The 13,545-nt window shown below is 48.9% G+C and overlaps 1 protein-coding gene across 2 annotated transcripts in view; it reads right to left on the bottom strand.

Moving 5' to 3' along the window:
• The window catches only part of USP33 (ubiquitin specific peptidase 33), a 1,143,586-nt gene that overhangs the window by 358,585 nt on the left and 771,456 nt on the right, over positions 1-13,545 (bottom strand). For both annotated transcript variants that reach the window (XM_069641664.1, XM_069641665.1), the window contains one exon: positions 5,176-5,345. In XM_069641664.1, the coding sequence (XP_069497765.1) occupies positions 5,176-5,345 (170 nt within the window). The remainder of the gene's footprint in view (positions 1-5,175; positions 5,346-13,545) is intronic.

The following is a 13,545-nucleotide window of genomic DNA, read 5'->3' as shown; positions in this document are numbered from 1 at the left end:
TGCCAAAGGCCAAATCTTGCCCATGGATAGAATCCAGGGAGTAGTGCCTTACAAAAGTATGGACAGAGGCCCATGTGGCTGCTTCACAAATGTTACGAATGAGAACACCCCTCTGCAGAGCAGTAGAGGCAGCCACACCCCTGGTAGAATGTGCCCGTAAGCCTACCGGAGGGGCCTTACCCACCAGGCGATAACATTCAGAAATTGTCAAGATAATCCATCTAGACAAAGTCTGCTTAGTAACAGCTTGTCCCAAACGCCTTCCAGCATATCCTACAAAGAGCCGATCGTCCACTCTGACCCGGGACATGCGTGAGATGTAGAAACTTAAAGCTCTCCTAGGATCCAACCTATGGAGCCTCTCCTCTTCCTTACCAGGATGCGGAGGAGGATAGAACGCCGGAAGAATGACATTCTGGCTTAAATGAAATTCCGACACCACTTTCGGAAGAAAAGAGGGACGAATCCTAAGGACAACCCTGTCCTTATGGAACACCGTGAAAGGTGCCTTAGCGGATAGTGCCTGCAGCTCACTCACTCTGTGGGCGGAAGTAACCGCAACTAAAAATACAGTTTTAAAGGTCAACAGTCTCAAAGGACAAGAATGTAAAGGCTCAAACGGAGCTCCCATTAGGAATTTTAGAACCAGGTTCAAATCCCAACCGGGCACCTGGAAAGGTGACGGTGGGAACACATTAGTGAGCCCTTTCAGAAACTGAGAAATCAAAGGAATCTTAAAGTAAGAACACTCCTCAGACGAGCACTTAAATATGGACAGGTCCGCCAGGTAACCTTTAATGGTTCCCACTTGCATGCCCTTGTGGGCTAACGAAAGCAAAAAAGACAGAACCACAGAAATGGCACATGAAAAAGGATCCACATTCTTAACCCTGCACCAGTCGCAGAACTTTCTCCAATGGCAACGGTACAGGGACTTTGTTGCAAGCCTTCTGGCCGATAGCAACACCTCCATCACGTCTTCAGGGAGGTCCCAATCCTTATACCTCAACCTTTCAGAAGCCAAGTATGAAGTTTGAGAGTCTTGACCTCTGGATGGAGAACCTGACCCCCCCCCTCCCGTGAGAGCAGATCGTCTCGGTAGGGAAGACAGCGTGGAGGGCAGATGGACATGTCGAGAAGGTCCGGGTACCACGTTCTCCTGGCCCATGCCAGAGCAATGATGATCATTCGGGAACCGAACCTCCGTAACCTCCGCAGCACTTGCGGAATTATGGGGACTGGAGGAAACGCATACAGCAGTGGGAAGGACTACTTCACTACGAACGCGTCCCCTAAGGCTCCTCTTGGAGGAAATTCTGCGAGCAGAATCTTTCACACTTCTGGTTAACACTGGTGGCGAAGAGATCCACTTGTGGGTCCCCCAAAGGGCGAAGATCTCCAGGAGAATCTCCTGAGCCAGCTCCCACTTGTGAGGGACTGTGCTCTGCCTGCTCAGAGCGTCTGCCGCCTCGTTTACATCTCCGGCCAGATGAACTGCTGAGATCGAAATTTCCTGCTGTATGGTCCAGAACCAGAATTGCATCGCCTCTCTGCACAGAGGGAGAGACCCTGCCGCCCCCCTTTTTGTTGAGGTAGTGCACGGCCACTGTGTTGTCCGTCAGAATCAGGACAGTTCTCCTCCGCACAGACGGCAGAAAAGCCTTCAGGGCCAACCTAACCTGATGGCCCTCAGCTCCAACAGATTGATATGGAGTCTGGACTCCGACGGTGACCAACGACCGTTGACTGTCAACTCGTTGGCATGAGCTCCCCATCCCGTGAGGGATGCGTCAGTCATGATCGTCACCTCTGGCCAGGGTAGCCAAAGTGGAGCCCCCTTCATCAGATTGCCTTCGACAGCCCACCACAGAAGATCCTGGGCGACCGAGGGCGGCACCTGAACGGAATCCGACATCCTGCCGGAGGACTGTGACCACTGCATCTTGAGAGCCCACTGCAGAGATCTCATCCGCTGCCTGGCCTCTGGCACCAGGAGAATGCAGGATGCCATGAGGCCGAGCAACCTCAAGAACTCAAATACCAGGAGACTCTGGGCATGTTGAAACTTGTGCACCATCTGCAGAATGTGAGTAGCCCTCACCTGGGGAGGAAAACACAGCCCCAGGGATGTGTCGAGCACTGCTCTGATGTACTAGAGCCGCTGGGTAGGTGTCAAGTGGGACTTCTTTAAGTTGAGGGAGAAGCCCAGCCTGTGAAGGGAGTGGCAGGTGACCGAGAGATGATCCAGGACTTGCTCGGGAGAGCGCGCCCTGATCAACCAATCGTCCAGGTAGGGGTAGACGTGAATCCCACTTTCCTGAGATACACTGCCACCACCACCATGAGCTTGGTGAAGACCCTCAGAATCCGAACGGCAGGACCCGAAACTGAAAGTGCGAGTCGCCAACCGCGAACCTCAGGTACTTCTTGTGCTTGGCATGAATCGGCACATGAAAGTAAGCGTCCTTGAGGTCGAGAGACACCAACCAGTCCTGAAGTTGAAGGGCCTGGAGGACTTGAGAGAGAGTAACCATCTTGAACTTGTCCTTCCTGAGGAGCTTGTTCAAACCGCGCAAGTCATGATGGGTCTCAATCCCCCGTCTTTTCGAAAACAAAAAATATGGGGAATACCAACCCTTGTTCCTCTCCGCTACAGGCACCAGTTCTATGGCGCCTTTCTCCAGCAGGGATTTGATTTCCTGCGCAAGGAGCTGATCCGGATTCTTCAAAGAGAGATTCCCTGGTGGATTGTCATGAGGCCTCTGCCGGAAAATAAGACAGTAGCCATGGGCTATGATCTCCAGAACCCACACATCTGAAGTAATCGCTCGCCATTCTACAAGATGCTGCGCCAGCCTTCCCCCAACCGGCAACCATGGGACATGGCCTCATGACAGAGCTGAAGTGGCTGTGGCGTTGCCTGATGGCAAAGAGGCAACTGCCCGAGCGGCCTTGGCACCTCAAGTACCCTATTTTCCACCTCTGGTACTCCTACGTTGGCCCCTTTGACTTGCAGCTCCCCTTGATCTACCAAAGGTAGAGTAGTATCGAAAGGAACCTCCCTCCATTGCTGTCCCCTAGGACGAAAAGGCGGAGGTAGGCGAACTGCAGCGCTCAACGACTTTGCTGCAGCTTTGGAGGTCTGCAACCTCTCAAGGCTCTCGTCAGCCTTGCTGCCAAAAAGATGTTCTGTTCACCATCAAAGGGCATGTTGAGAAGCCAGGCTTGCACATCAGGAGCAAACCCCGACTTCCGCAACCACGCAATCTGCGCATCACAGTGCTCGCCGCCATGGACCGGCTGACACAGTCTGCCACGTCCAGATCCGGTTGAACGGATTCACACATGGCATCCTTGCCATCCTGGACAAGGGCAAGAAAGGCATCCCGTTCCTCCCCTTCGGGAATATGTTCAGCTGCCAACGAAACACAATTCCACAGAGTGTGAGTGAAACGTGCCAAGGCACACATGGAGTTGGCTGCTTTCAAAGCCATACCCCCTGAAGAAAAGACTTTCTTTGCCCAACCGTCAAAACGTTTGTCGTCCCTATAAGGAGGGATGGTAGGGTACGAAGCCTGCTTTGCTGGGGCCGTAGCTGCCTGCACCACCAAACTCTCCGGAGTAGGGTGCATGGACAAGTAGCCAGGGTCGCCACTGGCTGGGCGGTACTTTTGCGGCGACGACTTACCCACTGCCGGGAGACTCTCCCGACCAGTCCAAGCTGCCACCCTTCTTTGCAAGGCCATATGGAATGGCTGTACCGGGTCAGTTGATGGACCTTGGTCCAAGATATCTGTCAGGTCATCCTTCAGAAAATCCACTGGTGGCGCAGACCACCCCAAGTACTCCTACACCCTCGACATGAGCCGTCGATAAGAAGACTCAGCGTGCGTGCCAGGCTCAGGCCTACCAAACTCGTGCAAAGACTGACGCAGGTCTTCCATCTGGCTATGACCAGACAATAGGTCGTCGGGAACCTCATCAGGAACCAAAGCTTCCTCAGACCCTTCCTCCACATCAGAAATATAATCCGATCTGGACCTTGACGGCTCCCGATGATCGCGCCGACTGCCCAAGCCCAAAGGCGTGCGAGCGGTGGCCCTTGCACGTTTCCTGCCGGCTTCCTTCGTAGGCGCGGATGGAACGGAGCCCTGCGATTGAAAAAATTGGCATCATCTCCGTACAAAATGCATCCCATTCCGCAGGAGAGGAATGCTTGTTGGGACATGCAACCGGCCGTCTGGCGGACTCCTCGGATGAGGAAGGCGACCAGTGATGGCGCTTCCGTGAGTGCCTCGAAGAGGCAGAGGAATGGCGGGAACCACTTCGGGACCGAGACACCCTGGACTTACGCCGACGTCTCGGAGAGTCGCCACTCGAATCGTCAGTCGAAAGCCCAGCGGATTTCGACTTTCGGGGTTTGGAAACCGTACCTACACAAAGCTTCTTCCGCTCCCGCAAGGCCTTTGACGTTAACGACTGGCAATCGTCAGTCATCGGTGGCGTGGTCGTTGCTGAGGCACGAGAGGCAGACGTTGTGTGGGTCCGTAAGTGACATCTTGGAACCGCAGTCCCGACACTTCTTGAATCCCGACCGTGGGGTAGAAGAAGACGAAGACATGATATTTTCACAAAACACCAAGTTTGAAGAACCGAAAGAATCAGAAGAACCGAGGCGCGGCAAGATCTCCGAAGCGAACACGTTAGCGGAGAAAACGGAACTGAGGCTACGGGCGTCGTGCGTCCTACTTATAACATCCGCTGACGTCGGCTCGAGGGAGGGCCTTGAGGACAGCGTTTCGACGTCATCGACGCAGGACACAGATGCCAAAAAATTCCGAAGCAGCACAGCTGTGGTGATTACCCGTCATAGATGTGGAATACGTCGGAGGAACCAATCCCCTCGAAGTGCAGTCCAACCCAAAAATGTCAGACCAATCTATAAGCAAAAGTATCAACAGCAACCCCTTCTAAGGGTTAAGCTTTCATTGGGCGCCAGAGCAGTGCGAAAGGATGGAATCTGGCAAATATGTATGGTTGTGTCTCATATAGCACAGAGAACTAAAACAGGATTGCCATAAAAAATGTCTTAATTTCTACAATAATTCCCAATAAAAACATTCCTAGTCCTCCTTCCTTTGACCAGCAAGTAGATTTGCACAGTTAAAAACTTACCACCATGTATGCAAAGAAAGTGATTGTTTGAAATAGGTCCTGGTTCTGCAAACGTCTTAAACTTATTTAGCCATTCCCGCGAAATATAGAATTGCAAGAGACTTGGTTCCATCATGTTCAGGAGGCTCGAAACCCTTCGCCTCTCCTTCTGAGCTTCTTCATCGCTCTTTCTGCAAAGCAAATACGATACACATTATATTCTCGTTATAAGAAGAGAGGCAAAGTCACTCCCTAGCAAAAACACAAAATCCAAGCAAAATAGAAATAGGCCCGTTTTGAATTGTAAACCTGGTTCAAATGATTTTCTTATACGAATGAGAATTCAACGATAGATGCAGGCTGTATGTTGCAGAGGCTTGGCAATGGCACTGCTGACTACAGGTAACGACCCATGCTTTACTATCACCTTGTGTGTGATATTGTTATTCCAATATTGCAGCGCCATATTATCTATGTGTAGGGGCAAGTGTGCAACTTTACAAGTTCATGTGCATAACCTTACTTGAACACTGTGTAGCATAGACCTACAGAATATTTCGCAAACAATTCAGGTTCTAGATGGCTGGATTTGGCAGTGACCTTTTCTTAGAGATTTCATGGGGCTGTGGCAAAATCCTTGGTGAAAATTCTGACCTCGTCTAAAACATGCTCACTTGATCCGCGATCGACAAAGTAGAACTGTTAGTGCATTTATCCCATAAATCTTTTTGCCACTCGAGCTGATTTGCTTCATTCCTATGTGTCAGAGCAGAGCACCTGTATAATATAACACCTGTCCTTTTCTATCTATTACTTTATGGCTAGCCAACCAGGAAAAGGCTGTCTGCTGCTTTGATCCAAATCATACTACATGGCTAAGAGATGGATACTTGGTGCAAGCATGCTGAATCGCCCGCCCTGCATGAATGAGAAATATATGCAGGATTAATACAACAGCAATCCTCCAAAGATGACTTTACACTAACTACTAGTGATCTTGGGTCACAACCTATGCTAATCTGCACCTTTTCAATGCAATTTGAATAACAGAACCAAGTAAAAAAAGCTTTTACTCATTAGCATAGGTCCTAGTGTTTTAATTTACAACTTCTAAATAAAATACATTTTTTGGTTTATTTCAAATCATGTCCCACAACATATCCATCAAATAAGGCGGAGAGCCTCAGAAGTATGCAATGGTCACATTATTGTCTATGTATGAAGCAAACTGTCAATACGTAAACAGATCAATTTAAAGACTGGCTTGTAGAGTTTAAAAGTACCCCAGGGAACAATCTTTCATTTTTACATTACTGTAATTTATAATCATGCCCACGGGTTTCAAAGAAGGTAAAACGTATCTGTGACTTAACATCTTTGAGCAAAGCTTTTCTCTACTGACAAAAAGTCCTATTAAGCAGATACATTGATTTTTTTCTTCTGGAAACCATTAACAAGTGGGTGTTAAGTGGGAAATATGGGCATACCTACAATGTCAGAGTGCTCCTTGACTGAAAATTCTCAAAAAAGGCAGCTAGAGAGGGTGTAACTGCTCATAGGGAATGTTTGTCAGCTGCACAAAATATGGGGAACTGATGTCTTGCATACCTCTCAACCTTTTAATTTTCCTAGACGGGTGAAAAAGTCGAATTTTGTTTTGAGCGGGTGTGAGCCCATTGAAATGAATGGACGGGTAGGCTACTTGGCGGATGAATACAATAATTTCAAGGTGGGTAACACCCGCCGAAAGCGTGTAAGCTGAGAGGTATACGTCTTGTGTGAGCCACACACACAAAGACACACTTTCACAATAGAGACGGAATACATTATTTACCAACTCCTGTTCTCCAGCATTGATATCTTTCATGGATTCACATGCTGTTTGAATATTCCACATCGTCAGGCTAGGAATCCTTAGTAACATTAAAGCAGTTTACCTTTAGGTTTTTTAAACTGCTTGTCACTTTAGTGCTCTGAGTCATTTTCAGTCATACTGTTCACAGCCAATTAGACCGGTCCCCCTTAGGTCCACCCCTGGCGGCCATCTTCAGATTTGGCAGCACACGTTATGCAGCAGTATGAGCCAGAGAGGGTAAAGAGGGAGGATCGAACAAGATTATACAGCAGGACATATAACACAACCAAAATGGGTGGAGCCACAGCGCAACAGAAGTAACCAACTCACCTCATGCAAAAGTTTGAGAAGCACAGCTTGGCCGACTCAGGACTCCTCCCTGGAAACCCTATTGACGCAGTAGAACCATGTGAAGGTATAGACAGACCTACACGTGGCTGCCCCGCAGATGTCGAGCAGGTGAACACCGGACAGGAATGCCGTAGAAGAAGCCCTGGCCCTCGTCGAGTGTGCTCTTGTCCTTCCTGGAAGGGGCCTGTTGGCCACACGATTGGTGGTGGCAATTGCAATGGAAAACTTTGCAAGAGCGTTGTCTTTGCCAATAGGTCCTAAGGCAACAAACAATTGCAATGACTTCCGCAACTGTTTAGTGTCATCCACAACGAATTGGAGGGCTCAGGCGACATCCAGGGAATGTAAAGATCACTCTGCCTGAGATCAAAAGAACACTGGCAGAATCAAAGGTTTATTAAGGTGGAATGCAGAAGGGACTTTCGACATGAAGGTAGGGCTCGTACTTGAAAAGTCAAGTAGGGAGACTTGCGGTAAAGGGCCTGTCGCTCGCCCACCCATATGGCTGATGCAATGGCAACTAAGAATGCCGTCTTCCAGGAGATGAACTTCAAGGAGGCCCTGTGAAGAGGCTCGAAAGGAGGATTCATTAGCTTTGAGATGACCATGTTGAGTTCCCAAGCTGGAGGAGGAGCTCGGACAGGGGGAGAACGCAAAATAGTCCTTTGAGGAATTCTTTCACCAACCTGTGGGACAAACAAGAAGGAGCACTTTGGTAGAAGAGTGTGCTAAAGCAGCATTTGTCAAAGGCAGGAGGTATGGCAAGACATCTGCCACCTAAACCTGCAACGTTTCCAGAGAGTTTCACACCCTATAGTAAAGCACTTACATTTGCTTCTGTAGCAGGACAAAGTAGATGGCACTCATGCCTTTGCCAAGATGTTTCTGCAGTCCGGAGGTAGCAGAATGTTTCCAAATTCTAGGGCTGCAGGAGCCAAGGCATCAAGTTGAGGGACGCAGGATCGTGGTTCAAGACGGAACTGGAGAGAAGATCGGAGAGCAGGGGCAACCCGATACAGGGAGCCACCGAAAGGTGTAGCAGATTTGAGTACCAAATTTGAAGTGGCCAAGCAGGAGACCAGGATCATCGTCCAGCAGTGTTGTTTTAGTTTACTGAGAACTCGATGCAGAAGGGGTAAAAGCATCGAGGCACAGACCTTCCATTGGGAATGAGAACGCGTCCCCTAGGAGCTCCCCTTGGGGAGCCATGCTTGCAAAATTTGAGCATTTCTTGTTGGTCGCTCCTGCGAACAGATCGATCTCTGGATGACCACACATGGACAAGAGACAGAGAACCTGGACTTGGTGCCGTTCCCACTCGTGGCAGAACCAGATTTCCCTGCTCAGTGAGTCTGCCATTGTATTGTGGATCCCTGGCAGATGGAAGGGAATCACTAACATGTGGTCAGCGCCCATGTCCACAATGCCTGTGCCTGATGATAGACTCAGCAAGCAGGTCCCACCTTGCTTGCGAATATAAAGCATGGTGGTGGTGTGGTCCATGAAGACGCAAATGTGGCTTGAAGGATTTGAGGGCCCGGAACAGCGCCCTCCGCTCCATAACCGATATGTAGGGCTTTTTCTTAGGGTAATCACAAGCATCTGGCGTGGAATTCTCCCATGTGAGCTCTCCACCCCTCCAGGGAGGCATTTGTGGTAACTGTGACTTGATGCACCGGAAGGCAAAAGGGGGCTCCCCGAGTGAGGTTGGGACGAGGACTCCACCATTGGAGGGCATTTCGAAAGGAGGGTGTGCAGCAAAGTTTGTCCTCCCAAGACCCTGATATTTGCTGCCAATGAGCATCCAGAAACTCCTGTAGTGGTCTCATTCGGAGTCTGCTGTGTTGGATCAATGTATGTATGAGGACATCATTCCAAGGACGGAATTGAGAAAGCAAACAACCAATCGGCAGGCGTGACAGCTGCTGGACACTGCTCAGGATGGTATTCACCCACTCCTCTTTAGACGTGGTAAACATTTCCAAAGTTCTCCGGGAAACCCAGTGTTTAGGCATAGACGAGTTGCCTCGCTAGTGGAAGTGATGGGGCACACACCAACTAGTAGTCCAGAAACGGGTAAATGTGAATGCCAGAGGTGGGCCGCTATTGAGGACAGGCATTTAGTAAACACCCTTGGTGCTGACCTTAGTCCGAAGGGGCACGGCCTTGAATTGGAGTGTTTTCCTGCAAGGTTGATCCGGAGAAAAGGCCTGTACCGCAGATGCATGGGGAAATGGAAGTACGCACCCTCTAGGTGTAAACAGGAGAAGAAATTCACTTCTTTGAGCTGTTCCAAGATGTGCTGGAGCGTCACCATACAAAATGTTTTGAGACTTGAGGAATTTGATGAGTCTTCTGAAGTCTAGTATGGTTCTCCAACCTCCTGACTTTTTCTTCACCAGAAAGTATCTGGAGTATACTCTGGTTCCCCGCAGTTAAATTGGTACAACCTCGATTGTCCCTTTTTGTAGAAGGGACTGTACTTCTTGTAGTAGCAGGGGTAGGTTTTTTCCACCTTGGGGATGAGAGGAATGGAGGGGCTAGGCCCAATGAACTCCATGGTATGGCCCTGTTGAATGATGGATAGCATCCAGTATTTGGTGGCGATTGATTTCCACTGAGTGACAATGTGGGCAAACTCCCCCCCCCCCCCCTATCCCCCACTGGGGTGTTGAAGTGGTAGGTCAGGACCCGGGGGCTGGTCAGCCCTGCTTCTGCACCAACACCACAACGTCACTGGTTTTCTCGAAATGATTGATCTTCCCATGTAACCCTCTTCAGTGTATGATGAACCCAGTGAAATCATCACTAAAACCCCGCTATGGGCCTCCCCTGGTATGGCAAGCAGAGATAAGCGGCTAACTGATCTTGACTCAGGCGGCAGTATTACGAGGGAGGATCAAATGGGAGGAGACTCCTATCAAGAGGGAGGGGTAACTCCTTTGGCTCATGATACCTCCATTCTGCCAGAAACATTGATGGCATATTGTAAAGTAGAGCCAGAAAATGCAACTTATTCATATCTCCTAGCTCCGATTACTTGCAGTTCAAAAATTGATCAAAACTTAAAACTGCTATGGACTTCAAGATCCATAATGCCTATGGTACTGGGACGAAGAAGAGGAACAAAGAGTTGATGATGATCAATGGTGCTATTAAGACTGTGCGGTCTAGTTGTTTCACTTCAAATCATCTAAGCGGGACATTTAAACGTGGAAAGCATCCATAGGGGAGAGTAGGAGTGGCAGAGGCAGAGGCACAAGCAGTCAGGGCGCAACGGTTGGAGCTGAAGCAGAAGAGAAAGCATCAGCAAAAGCAGACAGGAAGAAAAGGTGTGCAGTTTTTCCAGAGTGTGCGTAGCAGGAAGCAGAGTCGTGGAAGGCAGTGGGAAAAGAAGCCCAGCTGTTTTTTATTTTTATTTTTTATTTTATTTTTGTTCAGAGAGAGGTACAACAAGACCAAACTGGCCAGCGGCTAGCGAATCCCAGCATGATATAACAACATAGATGAACATTTACAGTATACACTACACATTTGCACATTGTTTGACAGTACTAGAGCGGTGACGATGGATTGTCCTCTTCATCAGATAACATATTACATAAATAGAGTCTGAACAGCGACCATATGTCTTTGGGGCGGCATCTCGATGGCAATGTAATAATAAATTGTTCTTCAATTTCATTAACCATTGACAAGTCTTTCAAGAAGTCCAGTCGCCTGGGAGGATCCATGGACTTCCAACATTTCAGTATATTTCGTTTCGCAACCACACATGCTAAATTGAACAATCGTCTAGTGGTAGTTGCAGCCTTACCAATATCCCCAAAAAGGTATTTCCGTGGGGAAGGTGTAGCAGGTATTGCCGTAATGTCTTCCAGAATCTCCGCCACCTCCCCCCAGAATTTAGTTATCGGCGGGCAAGCCCAATACATGTGATAGGAATCTGCGTTAGGGGCATCACATTTAGGGCATTTTCCCGTGTGGCCCTGCACAAACTTAGCTAACTTGGCTGGGGTGTAGTGCAACTGGTTTAGGACTTTAAACTGAATGAGACGTAGCCCTGAGGTCATGGATACACATTTAGTCAACTGGCAATATCTCAACCATGTTGTTTCACACAGCTCCACACCCAGATCTCGTTCCCAGGTCCCTTTAATGTTATTGCATGGCTTGGAATGGATCTGAACAAGGCTGTATAGTGCAGGCAGACTTTTCCTGTGTCCCCCTGGTTTCGTCATGGCTGCAATACATTTGTGTGTGGGTGGCTCTTCTGAGAAGGAGGTCCATTTGGCGGCGAAGGCAGATTTCATCCTGTGAAACTGAAATCGCTTAAGGTGATCTCCACCCACTACCCCGACAAAATCGTCTAATGCACAGTATCTACCTTCCGGGAACATGTCTCGCATTCTAAATTGCTTCTGTGGGTCCCAGGTACCCTGGAGTGCCTTATCAAATGTGGGGTTTATGCCCAGGAAGTTCCACAATGGCACCTCCAGGTCATACAGGGTTGTAATGGCAAGTCTCTTATATATCCTGGCCCATGCACGCGCAGTGGCGCTTACAGGATCATATTTGCACGTGTCCTTCCGATTAAGGTCAAACATAACCGCTCGCAGGTTCGAGGGGGATGCCACAAATCTTTCCAGGGTAATGTGTGGTGCCGTGTCCTCTGGGTCGAACCAGTGTCTCGCGAAGTGTGCCTGTGATGTTAGGTAATAAAGTTCAAAGTCTGGTGCTGCAATCCCACCTTTTGCAAAGGGTTCTGTCATTCTGGACCACTTCAACCTGGGCGTTTTCCCTCCCCATACAAATGTAGTGGCGAGCGTATTGAGTTTGGTAAAGAATGTTCTGCCCGGCCAAATCGGTATGTTGCAAAAAAGGTATAGGAGTTTGGGTAGCATTATCATCTTAAGTAACGATATTCGCCCATATAGGGATTGAGGGAGCTTGTTCCAGACTTGTAGTTTAACTGTTAGGGATTGTAGGAGTTCACCATGATTTTCTGCGAGCAATGTACTCCCGTCTCTGGATACCCTGATCCCCAAGTAGCGGGTGTGTGTTGGTGACCATTTGAATCCCTCTGTGTCTGACATATCTCTAGTTTTAGGTGTAAGCGGAAACAGTTCTGACTTAGAAACATTAACCCTGTACCCCGAGTATTCAGAGGACCTCTTAACCTCAGACATAATTGGCGCTAGATTTACCTCGGGTTCCTAATATATAGTAGGGTGTAATCGGCATATAAGGAAATGATTTGTGGCCTCCCTGTCATACGAAGACCTCTACATGAGTGGTTTTGTCGGACGTATTCAGCCATGGGTTCTATTGTGAGTGCAAAACAGATTGGGGAGAAGGGGCAGCCCTGTCTGGTGCCTCTACCCAGGTGAAACAGGGATGACATGGTTTGATTAGTTAGTACCTTCGCTCCCGAGCAAGTATACAGTAACCTGACACAGTTAACGAAGTATCTTCCCAACCCAAATCTCTCAAGGACCTGAAACAGATAGACCCAGGAGACTGAGTCAAAAGCTTTCTCCGCATCAAGGGATGCCGCCACCGCATCCGCCGCTGGGTCTATCTGTGTCATCACTCCAAAGAGTCTGCGCAGATTAAGAGCAGTGGACCTTGTTGGTATAAAGCCAGCCTGGTCGGGATGCACCAATATAGGCATATAGGGCAGGAGCCTGGTAGCTAGGACCTTTGCGAAAATCTTCGCATCGGTATTAATGAGTGAGAGGGGTCTGTATGACCCCCATGTCCTGAGGGGGTCTACGGGGTTTAAGAAGGACCGTTATCACTGCCTCTCGCATAGTGTCTGGCAGTATGCCGCACTCCATCGCCTCTTCCCACACTTTCAGTAAGACAGGGGCTAGTATGTCATGGAATTCTTTGTATAATTCGGCACCCAGACCATCAGGACCGGGGGCTTTACCTGACGTTAATGCTTTCATTGCCTCTGTAATTTCCTCGAGTGATATGGGGATGTCGAATATCATGCTCGTCTCCGGAGTCAGGGTTGGGAGATCAATCACGTCCAGATACTCCACTATTTCTTCTTTAGTTTTGGTGTCCCTATTGGAATATAGTGATTTATAGAATGCGGCAAACATATCATTAATTTCTTGGTCCCCATTGACTATGTCACCACTAGGTGTCTGGATTGTCGCTATAGGGGGATGGCC

Source organism: Ambystoma mexicanum, chromosome 1q (assembly GCF_040938575.1).
Source record: "Ambystoma mexicanum isolate Mex_15411 chromosome 1q, UKY_AmexF1_1, whole genome shotgun sequence".
In the NCBI taxonomy this organism is placed as follows: Eukaryota; Metazoa; Chordata; class Amphibia; order Caudata; family Ambystomatidae; genus Ambystoma; species Ambystoma mexicanum.
Note: the sequence above shows the minus strand (reverse complement) of the source record. Positions and strands in the feature narration are given on the sequence as shown.